This window comes from Cryptomeria japonica, chromosome 5 (genome assembly GCF_030272615.1).
Source record: "Cryptomeria japonica chromosome 5, Sugi_1.0, whole genome shotgun sequence".
NCBI lineage: Eukaryota > Viridiplantae > Streptophyta > Pinopsida > Cupressales > Cupressaceae > Cryptomeria > Cryptomeria japonica.
Window position 1 is genome coordinate 407,510,149 of NC_081409.1, and position 21,527 is coordinate 407,531,675.

Sequence of the window (21,527 nt, forward strand, 5' to 3'; positions counted from 1 at the left end):
AGCACAAAGATAATTAACAGTGCTATTATCTTCTTTGTATAATAAGTCTTGATCCGATCAATTATGTGCTTGAATTCTGTTCTTAGTTATTGCTCAATACAGTTTTTCTGATCTGGATTGCTGTTCTTTTCAATTGACCGCTTGATATGTTTTCTGATTTGGATTGTTTGATGCTTTTTCCATCGTGGCTTTCCTCATTTTATATTTGAGCGTCTTCATGAAGAGGGATGACTCTTTAGAAGTTGCTTCTCTTTCAGGAATGGACAAAACCTTTCTCATAAGTCGCTGCCCTTTAAGATTATTTTTTATTAAATTTCAAACTAATAACATTAGTCAATCTCTTTACTCCTGTAATTTATATGTTAATCCTTTATCAAACTTGTTATTAGTGTGATCATTTCCTTTTGTTTTCTTCAATTGCTGCTGTACATATTAATGATAATCGCTGCCTTCTCCTTTGGCTTAACATATTGTTTCCTAGAAAATCGTTAAATCTTAAACTAAGACGATTTTCTTGATCATTGGCATCTCACTGATTGTATTGGGAGTGTTATGAAAATAGTTTTGCTGACTGCTGGGATTGCATATTTTATTTGTTATTTGGTGCTTAGGGTCAGGACATGACAGTCCACCCCTCCCGAGATTGTTTGTCCTCAAGCAATGTCATTTTAAGCAAAAAGAAATTAATGCCATAGCTATCTCTTAACCTTTAAGAAAGAACTTATATATGTTAAGATGAGGATTAGGAGTATCACATATATCTATGTAATGTTCTATGAAAAGGTTTTACGAAGCGATTTCAAGTTGACATATTACAATTCTTAATGTGGAGATTGGTTGGGTAACCGTTTCTAAATCTTGAGGATGTAAGGGTGTTGTAACTACTAGATTTGCTCCTCAACAATTCTCCACTCGTTTATTGTCCTTTCTTCTTTTGATTGGATGCTTTAAGATCTCCTTCATCGTACCTTGTTTTCTTGCTTGGATTTCCTTTTGCTTCTTCGTCAGGCATTGCCTCTATATATTATGTACTTGGCTTCTTTTTCCACACGTATCATGGCCCCCATCTTTCCTTACACTTGAAGCACAGATCCTTCAATCTTAGGTCTTCTCATTGCCTTTTAAGGTCTTCTCTATTACAAACATGCCCATGCTCCCATTTCTCTTTACAATGGAAACATGGTATTTCTTTTCAAAGTTCATTTAGGCCATTTCTAAGAGGAATTCCTTTTTATGCCAATCTTCCTTATAGGGGTATTCGGTATGTGTGTTTGATGTAAAATTCTTAGTGTAGGGCTTGTCTTTTGATGATGTGATTTCTAACCTTCTTGCCTTTTGGATTGCATCTTTAAGTGCTGTAGGATCAAGGGCACTTACCATACCCCTGATTGATTCTTTTAACCCTTCTACAAATAGGTATGTGAGTCTACCTTGAGAAACCTCGGTTACCATAACTGATAGTTTTTGGAATTCAGTGGCATAATCTTCTACGGTTCTGTGTTGTTTTAGTTGTGTTAGTTCTTTAAAGTACCATTCGAGGTGTCTTTGAGCAAGCCTTTGAGTGAATTTGTCGTAAATGGTTATGTGTTGGTGGCCTTGGGTGATAAGGCCATGATGCCGCCAATAATGGTTTGTTCCTTCCAAGTGGAGTATGGCAAATTTTATGGCGTCTTCCTCCGTCATGGGACTAAGTGAGAGATAGGTGTCCATCTTTTGGACCCATGAGTGCACCATGACCTTTCTAAATCCATCAAAATTTGGAAGGGTCATTTTACTTACCCTTTGTTTCAAATCTTTGTTGGGTTGTCCTCTTTTGCTGCTAGGGGCGTTTTGTGTCTAAGCATCACAATAAAACCTAAAGGAGGCATTTCTCCTAACTTCGAGATCTAGTCTTGAGTATGCTTCAGCAATTTCATCAACATTGTTACTAGGTGGATTATTTGCTTCTTCCACTACTATGTGTTCTCCCCTAGGTATGAAGGGAGGTCTTGTTGGCCTAGGGGTTGATACCCTTGAATGGTTAAAGTTGAAATCCCTTCCATTGGTTTGGTTGGGTGGGGGATTATTGTTGTTCATTTTTGGATGGCTTGGATAAGTAGTTGTGTCATTCTCTCATTTTGCTCCATGAGAGCTTGAGTTGTTTGCTCCATGAAGGTCCTCAATTTGTTTCCCATTTGTTCACTCATTGTATAGTTTTGTGTAGGGTTACTGGTGGATGCAGTTTTCTTCTTTACTCTTTCCAAGGCCCTTTGAGCTCTATGGCTAAGTTGCATCAACTATCTTTCATCCTTTAGGCTGGCAGGAATGAAGCTCCAATATCAATTGTAATGTCCCCTTTCGGGATTGCCTTAAATCTTGCCCTAAAATCACAAATTACATTCAAATTAGAATTGTAAGATAGTTGGAGGTATAACTTTACCATTTAAAATGGCTTTTTACAAGATAAACCCTGATTTAAGTCCTGCAATCATATTAGACAATTCTGCATATGTATATATAATTCATTAAATCCAATTATTTCTATTAGGGTTATCAATCACACAGATGAGTACAAATAGGTATAATCATCATAATTAATAAGCCATGTTACATCTATACTCATTTTCATATTCAATCACAATAGGTTTGAATGAGGGAGCATGATAGGTTGGCAGAAGCAATCCTAACACTAAGCCCAAGCGCAGACACTTATCCTCTTGGCCCCAAGTGGTAGGCACATTGGACATCCAGCATGGGGTAGTCTACCTAGTGGGGTGCTTGTATCTGCCCTCCCTATTCATGTCTCCTTATTCATCCTCTTATGACTGTGATTTCTCCAACAATCAACCATTGTAGAGGTTTGTAAGAAAATCGCAATAGAGTGCCCAGAAATCCTCCTATCTAAGCCCAAGAGCAGACTATCACCCTCTTGGCCCCAAGTGGCAGGCACATTGGACATCCATCATGAGGTGGTCTACTTAGATGGTGATCTCGTATCTGCTCCCCTTTCTTGCATTTCCTCCTCTTCTGCACATGACTGCTTGCCAGGTTACAAATAGATTGATGTTCTAGGATATGCATTTCACATTATCATCTATGCCAACATATCTGAAATTATATACTAAATGATATCTTTTATAGTGCATACATTAAACATATATTATTAAGCATACCACAAAGATAATTAACAGTGCTATTATCTGCTCTGTACAATAAGTCTTGATCTGATCAATTATATGCCCAAATTCTGTTCTTACTTATTGTTCAATATGGTTTTTCTGGTCTGGATCGCTGTTCTTTTCAATTGATCGCTTGTTATGTTTTCTGATTGGATTGCTTGATGCTTTTCCCATCATGGCTTTCCTCATTTTATATATGAATGTCTTCATGAAGAGGGACAACTCTTGGGAAGTTGCTGCTCTTTCAGGAATGCACACAACCTTTCTCATAAGTCGCTGCCCTTCAATATTAATCTTTATTAAATTTCAAACTAATAAGATTAGTCAATCTCTTTACTCCTGCGATTTATATGTCAATCCTTTGTCAAACTTGTTATTAGCATGATCATTTCCTTTTGTTTTCTTCAATCACTGCTGTATATATTAATGACAATCGCTGCCTTCTTCTTTGGCCCAACATATTGTTTCAACTTTCCTACAAAATCTTGAAGTCTTAAACTAAGATTATTGGGAGTGTTATGAAAATAGTTTTGCAGATCACTTGGCTTGCATATTTTTTGTTATTTGGTGCTTAGGGTCGGGGCATGACAGAATAACATGATAAACTGAGAAATAATGTTATGAGATGTCTTAATTTGGTCAGATATAAAAGCTACAAAACTTGCTTCCACTCAGGAGCTAGCAATTATCAATTATGTAAGGCGGCTAGAGTTTGGAAATCATCTAGAATACTTATTAAAGGCGGCTAGAGTTTGGAAATCATCTAGAATACTTATTAACAGACGGGAACAGTTACATTATGGGTAAGATCAATTTATAAATGTAAGTCACCAAATAAATGTATGAAGCAAACCCACCCAAATTTACTAGCATACATGTTGGAGTTGGACAATTCCATTAAAATATATCAACTCTGATTCATCAAAAGGACATTTCTTTTTTCTTTGCTACTTATGATTTGATATTTTAGGTTTAATGGAGAATCTTGTGCATTCAGAATTTGGCATGGCCTTTGACCTGCTGCTTTATTTTGGATCATGAAACCTGAAAGAGAACCAAATTGCCTGAAATCAACTCCCTCCCATTTTAGAGTATCTGATGGTAGCATAAAAGCCAAAGTTGTTCAAGCAGTTTTTGCAAAGTTTAGGTATCATCCTCAGGAATGGCCAGGTTGTGAAAGGTTTTTGGTCTTGCAAACTTTGTTCAGAGGGTACCTGATGATATCCAATTTCCTTTGCTATGCATTTCAGTATTCTGGTATCTGATCTGTTCTCTTAAGGCTTCATTGAATTCCATCACATTTGTCACTATCCTCGTGCATCATACTTGTTAACATTTTCACATAATGTCTGCAAGAAATTTATGGGCATTTTCTATGATGTGTATTTATGACCAAATATATATCTCGTCGGTTGAACCTTTTGCTCTTGAAGTAGTTGGAATGACACTAAGAGCATGTTTTGCACATAACATGAACATATATTCAGGAAACATATTGAAATGATTGCATGCTAATTTTCCTAGAATTACATAGTCCAGCATGCATTTGAACATTTATTTTATTTTCCCTCTAGTATATTGTCAACTTTATGGAAATGAGCAGACTGTGATAAAGATATACCAATTTATTTTTAAAATAAGCAAATATAGTAAAGAGATATAATTACTGCATGGTGATAAACATGCATTTGACCCTAAGTAGTCTTTCAACTTACTTAGGCAAGTACAATAAAGAAATGTAACTTCATAATTGAATAACAGAATATAAGAGCAACCAACAATCAGTAATGTATGTCAATAATAGCAATAAATTTGTTAGCGTGTTCTAACTTGATGATTTCATAATTAGGAATGAGTTCACCAATATATAAGGTTATCATCAAAGGTTCCAAACTTTCAACCTATGATTATACCTTTTCAATATACTAACTAATCTTGATTAGAAAAGTTGAGCAACATAATCAAACTTAATGCACTTGGTCCTCAACAAAGTGCACCTAAGTATCCCTTACGCTTCCTACATCTGACAGGTCTGCTTTAGTGACACGGCAGTGATATTACTAATTAGCCCAGGGTTGGAACCCCACCAAGGTTTGCTCCCTGGCATTCATGCAGGACCAGCATTAACTGATGTGCAAAATAGTTGGAAGCAGGTGCAAATGAAATAATTTAAAAGAGATGGTCCTGCAAAAATTTGGGGTAGAACCAGCACCGTTAAGTGGGATTGCTCATTTGTGATCATAAAACCGTGTAGAGACTAGAGGCATCTATAAGGGGGTTATGCATGCATATCCATGCCACTTAAGTCAATTTCAATCCTTTTCTGTGACTTGTTCTTCCTTAATTGGATCAGAAACCATTTTACAGCATATTCACTTTCTTTGAGAGCTGATTAGAATAGTGAATTAGTACATTTTTTTAATGCTCTAATTAGTATAGTAGATTATAATAATTGTATACAAGATACCAGAACAACAAACAACTGTACGTACCTACATATAATTTGCCATTTAAAAATTTGCTTTAGAATTTATATTTCTTCTATGAAGGAAATTAGATGCACTTATGAGGCCACCAAACTAACTTATTAAGGAGAGCTTAAACAGGTTAATGGGCATTAAGTCTAAATGCATTCTTTCATAGACCACATTGAGCTTAAGCCATTGCTGTAGGCCATTTGATATCCATGTGTTGCATAGGCCACATTGAGCCTTAACATTCTTACTTAAGATGCTCGTGATATTTCAGAAAGCCTAAATACATTTTAGTTCAGGTCACCAATGTACATGGTCAACCTTCACATGTCAGACTTTTAAATCACATTTTCTTACGGGCAAGGAGGTAGAATATGCTGTTATACTGGATACACCCTTCACTCTCTAAGGATACATGAATCATTGTATCTGATATGAATACAAATTCAATAGCCCTTGGATAAGCTTCATATATGTACGTAGATGAAACAGAAGCACAGTCATACATATTCAATACAACTAATATAGAATCCATCCAATGAAATAAAAAAATAAAAACCCGTTCCAACAACACATAATTAAATAATAAATTGTTATGGTACACAATGAAGTTGACAGCCATTGAATTGTTGTGGAAATAAAGATGCAAGACCATCTTTCATGTGAACTCATCTCCTCAGCTGAAGGGAACTGAGACATTTTTATTAGTTGGCTTTCTTGGTCATTGTTGACTTTTAAGTGTTTATGAAAAGAGGTTAAATCATTGCACATTGGGGAGTAGGCTCAAAGGTTAGCTTTACTCGATTTCTTGGGAAGAGAGTTTCCCAGCATAAATTTCTTGTCATTAAACTAATGTAAATTTTAGTTTCTTGAAGTAATATAATAAGTATTTCTCAATAGCCATTATGAAAAGGAAAATGAGACATTTTTCCAAGCACATTGTCCATCTTTAAGTGCATATTGGAGACTTTTATGCTGATTTTTTATCCTGAGACTTCAATTTTGTTAAATATATTTATCCTATGCAAAATGCTTAATCAATGTGTTGCATCTATATCAAATTTTATACTTGTTTTGATACATTTATTCATTTCCGTACAACTTTGCAGGCATCATAAATTGGTTGGAGATCCAATCTCTTCAGCTCTAGTACAGCTATGAACATCAAAGCATGTCTATTGTGGGAAACTCAGGTGTCTGTCATACACCCAAACATGCAGGTTGGTTGAGTTTAACATCTGCATTTCCCTAGAGATTATATTCTTGTATTTTTTTTACTGGTATTTTAATATTTTTAGTTGGTATTTTAACATTTTATGCAGGTACAAGGAAAGCAGAACTTGTAATAGCATGTACATGACGTAAATGATGAAGAACATTAGTGGTATTGGCAATAAGAGTGGGGTCCCTTACGAGAGGTCTGTGATAACCATAATTACTTCCCTACATTTGTAGGATATTAAACTCATTAGGCAAAGTTCTACATCCATAACCCTACTCAATTACAAAGCATTGAGTTTTAGATGCAAAAGTAAGTGGTCTTTAGTAATTACATAATTCTGTTATTAAAGTTGTAGGCTAATTTATTATGTACAACAATTCCCGCAACATTTTCAAAAGAAAAAGACTTACGATGTGGCATCTATGTTTGGTATAACTTCAGAAGCCTTTCTCTTATCATATTTGTCTCCTGTTACAAGGAAACAAAGTAAACAAAAAAATCACGATATACTGAAAACTGTCAAAAATCATGTCAATGACATAGATAAATAGAAACTATAATACAAAAAATATCTAAATATTATCCTGATCAGAATAAAGTAATTATCAATGTGCCCTTTAAATAAAAATGTACCTTCTCGACACTCAGGTACATATTTTGCAAGTCGGTATTTCTGGAATGGTACTAAAAATCAGTAATGTGGACACGAGATTAAAAATACTAAAATTAAGTAAATATACAAAAAAGATACCATTTTAAAAAGTAAAGATATGCACCTGCAAATGACTTTTAACATGATAGATAGTGAGATCTTGAACGCCCATAACCCTAAGTACACCCTTAGGTGTGGCTCCTATGAAACATCAATAGCTAAGTATTAGAAATTACAACTCCAAGAAGTTGGCAAGTTGAAATATGCAGTTCAGAAGTCAAATGAAGACATTTTACGATGTACTCTGTAAACTAACTAGATGGTAACCTTTAAATATCTACCATTCTCTTCAACATTAAGTGCATAATTTGAAACAGTAAGAAACTACAAGCCAAAAAGCAAATGAGAGAAAAAGACACATGCAACCTTAGACCATAATTTTCAGTAACAAAATGAGAAATAGAAGGAAGATACTAAACAAATTTGACCAATGGATCTCAATTGACAAGATCTTGTTTGGTAAATATGATCTTTAAGTTTTAATAAGCACCATTTGATGTTTTTTATGCTAGTATGCAAATTGTCCTTGAAACCTCGAGAAAATTCTAGCCAAAAAGCAAATGAGACAAAAAGAGACTATACACAATCTAAGACCACAACTTTCAGTAACCTTCAAAAATAGAAGGAATATACTAAACAAAGTTGACCAACGGATCTCAATTGACATGAACTAGTCTAGTAAATGTAATCTTTATAAGCACCATTTGATGTTTCTTATGCTAGTACTTAAATATGCACATCGCTATACATATGTGAGACGTTTAATCTCACATAAATATTTACCCTCTTTTTCTTTGTATGGATGTCTTTGTACAAATTTAAACTTTGTATATATTTTGATTAGATCTAATCCAAAATTTAGGTCCACAAATATTAATAAAAATGGGGTTCTTAAAGAATTTCCAAATGCAATTGATGAGCTGATTGAAACATTTCTAATTTGGAAAGGGCAAATATATTTAGTTAGTTTAAATCTAAGGAAACTTTGGAGACTTTGCAAGTAGAAAAAAAAAAATTATGTTAATGTCCACTAATGACCAATAATAGGTCAATAGGATTGGAATGTACAACTGTTAACATAAAAAAGTACAAAGGCAGAAAGGGCCATAGATACAAAGCTAAAAATATAAAACAAAGCAAAAACAAGCAAGAATAGAAAGAATTGGACATGTGAGGTAAGCCCAACATGGTAACCCTGAAACAAGTAAAAGTACAAAGAGTTGAGTGCATGGAGGACCACTAAAGGTGGGATCTAACAAAGACCAAAGCTGGCAACCAAGGCTGGAAGAAAAAACAACCAGATGTCAATTGGCACATGTTGGAAAATCCCACAAAATTACCACCTATCATTGTGGAAGTGCCAATGCAAGGTTTCAAACTTCTTGTAATGTCGGTCGTGAAATTTCATGATTCCGATGCACAAATTTGATTTCATGTCAACATATATAATAATAGATTAACTATTAGTATATATGTTAAATAATAAATCAAAATTGAAATATTGTTTGCCACCGGTTTCACCGTTTCATGTCATCGGGTTGTGATTAAGCAAATTCTTAATGAATCACGATCGGTCAAGTGAATGCTTGTTAACGTGTTGTGGTGAGTAGTACGTAGGGAAGAGATGTGTCTTCCCACGTGGGAAGACATATCTCCTCACTACGTAACCCCTCATTCACATATATAACTTGCATACAATGAGGAGGATGAAAACACTGAAATCAATAAGTGTTGTGCATCCTTCAATCCACACTACAGCAGTTCAAATACAACTTTCAGGTTATATCTCCATCTCTTCTATCTTCTTGATCACAGAATTTGAATAAACTTAACATGGTATCAGAGCGAAGTTAAGGAAGATCAAATTAAATTTTGTAACGATCTTATAGACGTTCACCCTTCCCTTAGTAGATCACATTCCTGATAATCCTAATGGCAATCGGAGTTAGGTTTGAAGATCGATTAGATGGAGCATCAAATTTTGTATCTTGGAAATTCAAGATCATGCTTGTTTTAAAAGAAAATAAAATTAACTCCCATGTCAAAAGTGAAATTCCTGAACCCTCATATGATATAGAGAAAATTCAATGGAGCAAGGACAGTGAGAAGGCTCTTAAGATAATTGTAGATTTAGTGAGAGACCACATTGTGCCAGTTATTTCTAAATATGAGACGGCTTTTCAGATGTTCAAAGCCCTAGCCAACATTTATGAAATCAACAACACTAGCAGGGCTCTCACCTTAAAGAATCAACTACACCATATAAAGATGAATAAAGGAGAGACAGTTACATCCTATTTCTTGAGGATCATTGAGCTTAGGGATCAACTATCCACTATTGGACATCTAGTAGACAACAAAGAACTTGCTATGATGGCTCTAAATGGACTTCCTACCTCATGGGAATCCTTCATTCAAGGAATTAGTGCTCGTCCTAAATTTCCTAAGTTCAATAGATTGAAAACCGATTACATTCAAGAGGAATCTCGGCTTGTCACAAGAGGAATAAAACAAAACAATGGTAATGAAGACATTCAAGTTCTAAACTCTAATTCCCACAAGAAAGGAAAGAAGAACTTTAAGAGAAAGAGGGACAACGGCTCAAATGGAAAGAGGTCTTCAAAGAAGAAGAGAGACATTTCTGAAGTACAATGTTTCAGATGTGACCAATATGGGCACTATGCAATGAAGTGTCCAGACAGAATCAAGCAACAGGCTTCAATGGTAGAAATTAAGAAACGGAGTGATTCCGAGAAACTAGTCTTCTACTCAGCCCTCTCTAGTCAAGTCACCTCCAGTTCCAACACATGGGTGATTGACAGCAGAGCATCTCGACACATCATTCGATTTCGTGAGCACCTAGATACACTTGTGGAAAATTCAAATGAAGAAGTGACAATTGGTGATGACTCAAATTATCCAGTTATCGGACTAGGAACCTGCAATAACAACCTAAAGTCAGGCATATCCCTACAGTTGACTGGAGTTCTATTTGTACCTGGTATAAAGAGAGACCTTGTCTCAATTTCTGCACTTGAAGATAAGGGTTACAGATTAACCTTTAAGGAAGGAAAGTTACTTGCTTGGCCAAAGAACTCCACCATCAAGAAAGCCCACACCATTGGAGTAAGACAAGGGAGCCTCTACAGACTTTGCACCACTCCACCTCAAGCCTTGATTCATGAGATTCCAGATTCGAATGAACTTTGGCACAGAAGATTAGGGCACCTTCATTTCCATGCCCTACCTAAGATACAGAAGATGGTGATTGGCTTACCCAAGCTAAGTCAAAATTCTGAAGGAGCCTGCAAGGGGTGTGCCTTGGGAAAGAATACTAAAGGGTCTTTTAATTCTAGCAACAGTAAATCCAAAAATGTATTAGAATTAGTTCATTTTGATTTATGTGGACCCATGTTTGTACCCTCCTTAGGGGGATTTTTATATTATGTAATATTTGTAGATGATTATTCTAGGAAGACCTAGATATATTTTCTGAGGTACAAAGAGTCTGAAGAAATCCTTTCTAAATTTAAGGAATTCAAAGCTCTTGCAGAAAACATGACAGGTAAGAAAATCATAACCTTAAGAACAAACAATGGGGGGGAATACAATTCTGATATGTTTAAAGATTATTGTATAAATGTTGGGATTAAGAGGGAGTTAATTGTACCTTATAACCCACAACAAAATCGGGTAGCTTAAAGAAAGAATAGGACTATAGTAGAAGCCGTTAGGGCTATGTTGTTTGACCAAATATAGAAACCTCATTTTGGGCTTAAGCATCTAGGACAACTGTGTACATTCAAAATAGATGTCCTCATTCTCTTCTTGATAATAAAACCCCTGAAGAAGCCTTTACTAGTAACAAACTTGACATAAGTCATCTCCAGATCTTTGGGTGTCCAGTCTATATTCATGTCCCCGAAGAAAAGAGATCAAAGTTAGAACCTTCTAAAAAGAAAGGGGTATTTGTTAGGTACAATGAAACCTCTAAGGCTTACAAAGTATACATACCTGGTCAAAGGCAAATTGAACTAAGTAGAGATGTCATCTTTGAAGAAGACATAGCATTCAGGAGGTCCAAAAGCTCTAATGAATTAGAACACCAAGATCCTCCTACAAGCATGGATGAGGATTCCACCCCTGAGATACAGAGGGAAACCCCTGAAAACGTTGAGCATGAAGTTCAAGGCTTACCTTTAGAAGAACATTATCCCGAAACTAGGAAGAGACCACTTTGGGCTAAAAAGATGCTTCAAGAAGCTGAAAATTATGCTGCTCCAAAGGGGATCTTCAGAGAAAGTAAGAGACCTAACCTATTTTCCAATTATACTGCCTTGATGAGTGAGATCATTGATGCAGAACCTTCCTGTGTTGGAGATGCTCTCAAGCATCAAGTTTGGAAAGATGCTATGTCAGAAGAGTATCAATCAATTCTGAAAAATGATGTCTGGGATATTGTGCCTAGGCCTAAAGGCAAATCTGCGGTATCTTCTAAATGGCTCTTCAAAATCAAACATGCAACAGATGGCGCAGCATTGAGAAGCACAAAGCAAGGTTTGTTGCCAAAGGTTTCTCACAGAAAGAAGGTATTGACTATGAAGAGACATTTGCTCCTATTACCAGATACACTTCTGTCCGAGCAGTTTTGGCTATTGCAGCATCTAAAGGATGGAAAGTCCATCAAATGGATGTCAAGACTACTTTTCTGAATGGTAAGATTGAAGAAGTTTATTTGGAGCAACCTGAAGGTTTTGTGATTCATAAGGCTGAATCACATGTCTGCAGATTAAAGAGAGCTCTATATGGACTGAAACAGCCTCCCAGAGCATGGTATGAAAGAATTGATCACTATCTCTTGGAATTAGGGTTTTCCAAGAATGAAGCAGATCCAAATCTCTACTACAAGGTAATCAATGGTGAATTATTAATTCTTATTCTTTATGTTGATGATCTACTAATCACAGGAGAGGATAATTATATTTCTCGATGTAAGAAAGAATTAGCCTCTGAGTTTGATATGAAAGATTTAGAAATTCTTCACTACTTCCTTGGATTGGAAGTTTGGCAATAGGGAGATGGTATAATCCTTAATCAAGGAAAATACACCATTGATATACTCAAGAGATTTGGAAAGATGGATTGTAGATCCATGACCACACCTATGGAGACAAATCTGCACAAGCTAAAGGAAGCAGCTCCAGAATCAGAGTTTGCAGATCCTACCCTCTACAGACAAATTATTGGATCTCTGATGTATTTGGTAAACACAAGACCTGATATAAATTATGTTGTTAATGCACTAAGTCAGTTCATGTGTGAGCCTAAGGAAATACATCTTGTTGTTGCAAAACATATTTTGAGATATCTTCGAGGAACTATTGGTTTTGGTCTAAACTATAAACATGTAGACCTTGACCTACATGGATTCACTGATTCTGATTGGGCTGGAAGCGTAGTTGACAGGAAAAGCACATCAGGATGTTGCTTCAGTTTAGGATCAGGAATGATCTCATGGATATGTAGAAAACAGTCCTCAGTTGCTCAGAGTTCTACAAAAATTGAATGCATTGCAGCCTCCATGGGAGCAAGAGAAGCAGTATGGCTCCAGAAATTGCTTGTAGGACTGTTTGGTCAGCCCTTAAATCCTACTGTCATCTATTGTGACAATCAGAGTTGCATCAAGCTCTCAATGAATCCAGTATTTCATGACAGGTCTAAACACATTGAGATTCCTTATCACTATGTTCGAGATATGGTGGAAAGGAATGTGATCCGACTGAATTATATTAGTACAGGTGATCAGATTGCAGACATTCTTACCAAGCCTCTCTCCAGGATCAAGATTGAACGCTTTAGAGATAAACTTGGTATGGTTGAGAATGTTATTTAATTTTGAGAGATAGTCTCATTTATTCTGATATACTAATATATTTAAAGATGTTTAATGTGTAAACTCTTTTATTTGTCATGTGTGTGACTCCATGACTTCATGGGTCCCCTATGAACATTATTGAAGTGTGAGGACTTTTCAATAATGAACACTTGTTTCAAATTGATATTGTAAGGTGACGATTTTACAGTTATCAATTTATCTATCTTGATGGATATCATGTGACTTGATATCTGTGGACATGTCATGATAGTATATACATCTCTGAGACATTATGGTAGATATCAGTTGGTTGATATCATTAAATAAACCATAATTATGATAGAGATCTTCATGGTGAATATTGTGAATATAATATTCGTGGACATGCTATGAATCATTATCAGTATGGTAGGCATCATGTGACTTGATGCTAGTGCACATACCTTACTTGATAACTATGAGTTATGGTGAGTATCATGAGACTTGATATTCATTGTTGAACCATATCTTTGAATATCACTACGGTGTGATATCTCTTCACAATCAATCGATGGATGAATTGTGATGTTTTCTCTAACATGAAATGTGTCCTCCCTAGTTAAGAGGGAGTGTTAATTCTTGTAACCTCGGTCGTGAAATTTCATGATTCCGATGTATAAATTTGATTTCATGTCAACATATATAATAATAGATTAACTATTAGTATACACGTTAAATAATAAATCAAAATTGAAATATTGTTTGCCACCGGTTACACCGTTTCATGTCATCAAGTTGTGATTAAGCAAATTCTTAATAAATCACGATCGGTCAAGTGAATGCTTGTTAACGTGTTGTGGTGAGTAGTACATAGGGAAGAGATGTGTCTTCCCATGTGGGAAGACATATCTCCTCACTACGTAACCCCTCGTTCACATTTATAACTTGCATACAATGAGGAGGATAAAAACACTGAAGTCAATAAGTGTTGTGCATCCTTCAATCCACACTACAGCAGTTCAAATACAACTTTCAGGTTATATCTCCATCTCTTCTATCTTCTTGATCACAGAATTTGAATAAAATTAACAAAAACAAGCAAGAACAGAAAGAATTGGACATGTGAGGTAAGCCCAACATGGTAACCCTGAAACAAGTAAAAGTACAAACAGTTGAGTGCATGGAGGACCACTAAAGGTGGGATCTAATAAAGACCAAAGCTGGCAACCAAGGCTGGAAGAAAAAACAACCAGATGTCAATTGGCACATGTTGGAAAATCCCACAAAATTACCACCTATCATTGTGGAAGTGCCAATGCAAGGTTTGAGGATGCTTGTTGGGGAATGCCCAAGGCTGAGGGGGCTAAGCTGGATAATCCTAGGAGGTAGACAATTCCTTAGAACGTCTCCATACATTCAAGTCTAAAGAATAGTTGGTATAAAGAATAAATTGGTAAATGACATTTACAATTGGCTCTAAGACGTGTGCTATGAGTGAGGAGTGCTAGAAGGCCTATAAGTAGAGAAGTAATGAATCCCAACATTTAAGTGTGCAAGGTAAATCAATAAAAAAATCATTGAGTTGTACATTTGAAGAAGACTTAGGGGGAAAGAAAGGTATAAGTTATACCATTTTCTTCAATTAAGACAATGATTTCCATCGGATTTTCTTTTAAGGAACACTACCTGATTATCTTATGGAGAATGGCAAATCCAAGAAAAGTGTTTGATATAAGCCAGAGTCAGAGCTTCTACAAACTGCAGCTATATACCAAGATAATTAAGACAAAAAATGTCTCTTAACAGATTGTAACCTATCTTGCCCATTTGGGATAGAGTATAGGTTTTGGGTTCAAATTTGCAACAAGGTGGAGTTTTTTTCCCAAGTTTGATACAATAATTTTTAAAGTTATAAACAAATAATTTTTAATAATAAATCATAAACATATTTAATAGATAATAAATATGTATGTTTTAAAAAGTTAATAATATTAAATATAAAATAATATATTTAATAAACCAAATAATAAAAGCTTAATATTTTGAGTTCATGATGAAGGTAAATAATTATATTAATCTCATTTTAATTCTCATTAGATTAAAATGTAAAAAGAAAATAATGTAAAATCCATATAGCAACAATGCCGAAGGAGAAAAGGAGCACAAAAGTAGTTGACCTCATCTAATAAAATTACCAACTTTTTCAACAATATTTTGAATCAGGTCAAGATCATGCTTTACCAATGGAAATTTGTACAAATGGGTCAACATTGACCTTGGTGATCAAAGCAGCATTTGGATTGAAGAAAGGGGTCCAGAGACGCAAGATGTGAAGCTTTCCAAAAAAGGATTCCTTGTTCCACACCCAATTATGATTCTCAACTTTCAAGGGACTGAAAACTGAAAAGTCACTAAGATAAAGCCTTTCTCCAACGTGCCCAGTGAAGGATCTGCAATATTGTTCCAGGTAGAATGCATCCAAAGTGAAAAATCCTCAAATGAAGGCTTCCTCCCCATGCACCGGCACACCAACAACCTACTGTTGATATCTACCAATCGAACTTAAAGAATCATCAGCAATAAAAAGATTATGTGACTCTTCAGCTAGTTTCGAAGGAAAAACCCCAAAAGAGATAGGGAAATCATTAAGAAGGTTCCTTGGATACATTTGATTGATCTAGGCTCAAATCAGAAGTAGCAAAAGTCATTCCTTCATCTTAAGGCCAAATCCCATCCTTTTCTAAGACCAGCAAAGAAACTTGCTTCCACTAAACCAAAAGAGGGATAAGAAAGCATTTAATTGAATAATATGATGTCTACACAAATTTCTACAACAGTAGTAAGGATTTAAGGCATTTTTGCATTCTTGGTAATCCCTAGCAATTGGTCAGGTCACCGCAATTTGAAACTTCATAGCTTTGGAATTCTTTTTTAGTGAATTTGAAAAACCCTTGCACAGGGAGGTAACCGCACCACTGAGCTCCTTTCTTTGTGACTGTTGTTGAAACTTAGAATTCATCCATTCATTCTCCACTAGCCAGCACCAACATCATATTCTGCATATTCTACATCACTGTCATCACCATTCACAGCCTCTCCATTCATCACTTTTTTGAGTGTCTACTTGTGAACTACAATGTCTATTGAATTGATTTGACAATCAGTGTTGATGATTAATCAAACATTAGAGCAAACAATATCATAATGGAGAAAAATACTTCAGAACCCTGTGATTGTAGGATCAATTGAAAGGTTGTCAAGCTTCCTAGAGTCTAGCTGGGTAGCTTTTGACCTAGTGCCTTTTCAAAGGAAAGATTTTATGAGCGTTGTTGGATAGTGACTTTGACCAACAGTCATAAAAAGAAATTACATGAATATGTTGAAGCTTCTTTAAATTTTGAACGATTCTTTTAAAAATATTTGGGCTACTGACATATATTTTGGACAGCAGTAATTTGAGCCAAAGGCCTTAAGTTGAAGCTTTTTGCATGAGGTCTTTATAAGTTAAAAAAAAAAATTGTTGTTGATCTTGTTGAACACACCTCAAGACTGAAGGGGGGCGGGGGGGTGAATCAGTCTTGGACAAATCTTAAAACTTTAGAGCACAAATCAATTGCAACTTAAAACCTTAAACTGATCAACATCAATGAAAGATAAAGCAATGAACACCCATGCACAAGAAGAACACCAAATTTACGTGCAAAACCCAAGAAGGGAAAAACCACAATGAGAGTCAACTCATAATATATGAACAAGTATTACATTATTTGTTCTAGGGCCCAAGGAAGCCCACTACTCCGAAAGGATTTGCAAGCTGAGGATCACTTCCTCAAGGCAAGATACATGAAATATTGAATTACAAAGTGTAGGCCTTCAACATCATAGCATCTGCCAGTCTCCCTTGAATGTAGCTGCTTGACACATTGCCTCTAGCAACTATTAACAATTCTTCACATACATCTACTACCTTACATTCGCACCACATACATCTACTACCTTATATTCTCATCTTCCGCAATCCTCACTATCCTCACTAATTTCGATCTTCTACATATATCATCCGAATCATTACAAAACACCAATTAGGTCAGCCAGAAAAGGGGCAAGGGGTGATCCCAACAAGTCGGCCACCAAAACATAATTGTGGTGAAAGTAGTCCAATCTAGGAGATAGAGAGGACTTTAAAACATCATAACACAATATCCAAAGTGGTCCCAAGCATCACTAACGTTGGCGCATGTCCTCCAAAGTCAGAAACAAGGTTGCATGTAGATAAAATGTGTTGCACATAACCAGTCAACCCAAAAATGCATCTTCAACATGAAACTACTCAATGCAGATCCCCACACGATATGGTGGGACCTAAATACAACTTAACCCCCAATGGGGGCATACAACTTAACTCAACCTCCAATGGGGGCACAAACCATCAGTAACATGCCACAAGCAAGAGAACAAACATTGTTAGCCAGATAACCACAAACAACCCTGAAAACCAACTCCAGACACAATGCAGAACCAAAGCAATTAATCACTAACATGCAGACCACATAAGGATGTTCCTAGAAAATCCAACATCATTTCCAACAACTTTTTTTCCTTCATCAAGCCAAGACAAATTGGCAAGACCAAACTGATACGAAGCATTTCATAACTAGACTACTAGGAAACATAGTGATGAAACAAAACATTATCAACACACTTTTAGAGCACATCATCACTTGAAATCTGAACTAAGACACTGCACATTGTAAGTTTGTCCTCCAAGTCACAGCAAAAGAAATCTTAATGCAGAGCAATGAGGAGCATTCTCTGGACCAGTCCTGACAGACAATTAAACTACCAACAAACTGCAATTACCAAAAAGATCATCTGCAATACCAGGGACTTGAAAATATGGGAGAGCAACGTCCACAGAGCATAAACACTATACCCAAAACCGCAAGAGCACATTTGCAAATGCGAAGGAATGCAAAGCATCCTTCCAACCTATCTTCACCTTTTCTTGTATCTCTTTACTCCACAAACAACCAAATTATCTTTGTAGCAATATTTGCTCACTCTAGACTCTAGAGCAACACAACATCTTGTAGCAAGCACAAGGTCATCAACACCATCAGCAACACATCCATTTTATCATCATATTTCTAATCATCATCTTAATACTTTTGATCCTTGTTTTAATGCTTTTAATCCTCATCTTAATATCATCACGATACCATCATTGTTGTCAATCATAAGCATCAACACCATCACTGATATGAGCATCAACATACAATAGCAATGCTCACTCTAGACTCTAGAGCAACACAACATCTTGTAGCAAGCACAAGGTCATCAACACCATCAGCAACACATCCATTTTATCATCATATTTCTAATCATCATCTTAATACTTTTGATCCTTGTTTTAATGCTTTTAATCCTCATCTTAATATCATCACGATACCATCATTGTTGTCAATCATAAGCATCAACACCATCACTGATATGAGCATCAACATACAATAGCAATCTTTATCTTCATTATTCATGGTAAGATATCAACACCAAATTGAGGTGGACATCTAACCAAGAACAACATATCTAATCAATACTATCAGGCAATCCAACTAATGACTTCATTAGCAACACCTCTACAACTACATTATAATGGACTTCATCAACAGTATCACTATCATACTATGTTCCACAAAGTTTCGGGGACGGGAACAGCATGGGACGGCGGGACGTGTTTTTGGTACGGGGGTACTTTTGGGCTATTTTTTAAGGGACAATAGGGAACAGTTGTTAAAAAAATAAGGGAGTTTTTAAAAATATAAAGAAATTTCAAATATGCATATCTTAACATTGATAAAGCATTTATCATAGACATTTTAGAAGATTAATACATTGCATTAGACTTGAATTCAGATTTCACATGAAAATCGACAAACAAATCAACAAAATTTAAATGCTTTCATTGTCAATGTGCATACATATTATATTAGAATTATAACAAAAATGCCCAAAGGCTCCAAGTATCAACTATGAAATGACATAAGCTGTAAACAATAAACATAGAAGTCCATAATCAGCTGCCCATAATAATGAAATGATAGAGCTAAGAAAATATATGGTTGTCCATAATCAGCACATGGTAGGTTTAAAAGTCTAAATCAAAATCAAAACTTGAGTCTGAGTCACTGCTCCTCTTGCTGCTCTTCTCCTTCTTTGCAATTCTGAAAATGAATGTCTTTTTCTCTTTTTTAGTTATTTTATGCTTAGAGTAGGTTTTGGCATTGTTTAATGTGGTTTGGGGGTCCTTGTGGGCCCAGCCAGCACTTTTACAAACTAAAAAATATGTTTTTTTAATCTGGCTGTCCAAAAGTGGCATGGAATGTAGGGTACAACTATAAGTCCCCAAGACAGCCAAGGGACTTCCAGAAGTTCCCTAGCCGTCCTGAGGATTTCTAGCCATCTCCTATGCCTCGGAAACGTTTCCAAAACTTTACTCGGTTTGGGGACGAACAAGGTACTTTTAAAAGTTGTCCCCGTACTGTTCCTGATACGAGAACAGGGGTAAAAGCAAAGGGGACGCATCCCCGTGGAACATAGTTGTCATACATTTGATAGAACAAATATCATCACCATCAGCACTCCATCATATCTTCAACACATCACACAATCAACCATGTATATCTACCATATCAACATCCAACATTATCATCATCAGCACTCCATCACACAAGTTGAGAGTTGACATTAATGACAACACTTAGTCATCAATGACAACAAAGTGCCAACAATCTCCCCCTTTGTCATTGATGGCAATAGTCATTGCCAACTCCATCTTATACTTTTCTCTCCCCCTTTAAAATCTAGGCCAAAAGGCATAATCAACTCTGCACAAAACAATCAACTATGCGCTCTTCCCCTTTATGCATGTTCCCACTGTCAGCAACCAGCAACTGTCTGCTCTACTTGAGAGCAGAAATCGAACAATACCCTACTCTCCTTGAGGAGTAGACCACATCAATCCGGGAGCAAAAGATACGCCTTGAAATTCTCCCCCTGGATAGATGCACCAACTCATGCATCTAATTAGGAAGAGAGGCAATAACGCCCAACTTATGCCTAAGGCATCCAGATGTATCCTTTGAAAGTGCCTTAGTGAAAACGTCTGCAATCTAATCCTTGGTAGGAACATACTCCAATCTAACTTCTTTCTCTACAACCTTCTATCTTAGAAAATGATATCGGATAGAAATATGTTTTGTCCTTGAATGCAAAACTGAATTCTTTGAGATGTTTATAGCACTTGTATTATCACACATGATAGGAAGAGGTTCATTATACGTTACCTTGATATCCTTCAATGTCTACTTCATCCACATCACTTGAGTGCAACAGAATGCTACAGCAATATACTCAGCCTCTGTTGTTGATAAAGATAATGAATACTACTTCTTTATGAACCAAGAAACCAATTTGTCTCCCAAGAAAAAGGTACTACCACTGGTACTTCTTCTATCATCCACACATCTAGCCTAATCAACCTCAGTGTAAGCTTTCAGAGATAAATCATTGTCCTTACTATACTATAAACCATAATCCAAAGTTCCCTTCAAATATTTGAATATCCTCTTAACAGCCTTGCCATGAGAATGCTTAGGATTAGCTTGATATCTTGCAACCAAACATACCGCATGCATAATGTCAGGTCTAGAAGCAATCAAATATAATAGTCCTCCAATCATAGACCTATAAAGAGTTTGATCAACTCCTAGAGATTCATCATCCTTGCTCAAATGACAACCAATAGCCATGGGGGTTCTCACTAGTTTATAATTCTCCATACCAAACTTTTCAACATTTCTTTAACATACTTAGCCTGTGAAATGAAGATACCATCATCTAGCTAAGCAACTTGAACTCCAAGGAAAAAAGACAATGCACCAATCATTGACATCTCACTCCCTTTCTGCATCTCTTCTACAAATCTCTTACATCTACTATCATCTCCACCAAAGATAATGTTATCAACATATACAACTACTATCAAAAACTTGTCTTCCTGAACTTTAAAGTAAAGGTTGTTGTTAGCGGTACCTTTTTGAATCCTTGC

The 21,527-nt window shown here is 36.0% G+C and overlaps 1 protein-coding gene across 3 annotated transcripts in view; it reads right to left on the bottom strand.

Moving 5' to 3' along the window:
* The window catches only part of LOC131076477 (protein PHOSPHATE STARVATION RESPONSE 1), a 59,549-nt gene that overhangs the window by 12,198 nt on the left and 25,824 nt on the right, over positions 1-21,527 (bottom strand). For all 3 annotated transcript variants that reach the window (XM_058013686.2, XM_058013684.2, XM_058013685.2), the window contains exons 3-5: positions 7,631-7,707; positions 7,488-7,527; positions 7,265-7,322 (exon numbers count right to left, since the gene is read on the bottom strand). In XM_058013686.2, the coding sequence (XP_057869669.1) occupies positions 7,265-7,322; positions 7,488-7,527; positions 7,631-7,707 (175 nt within the window). The remainder of the gene's footprint in view (positions 1-7,264; positions 7,323-7,487; positions 7,528-7,630; positions 7,708-21,527) is intronic.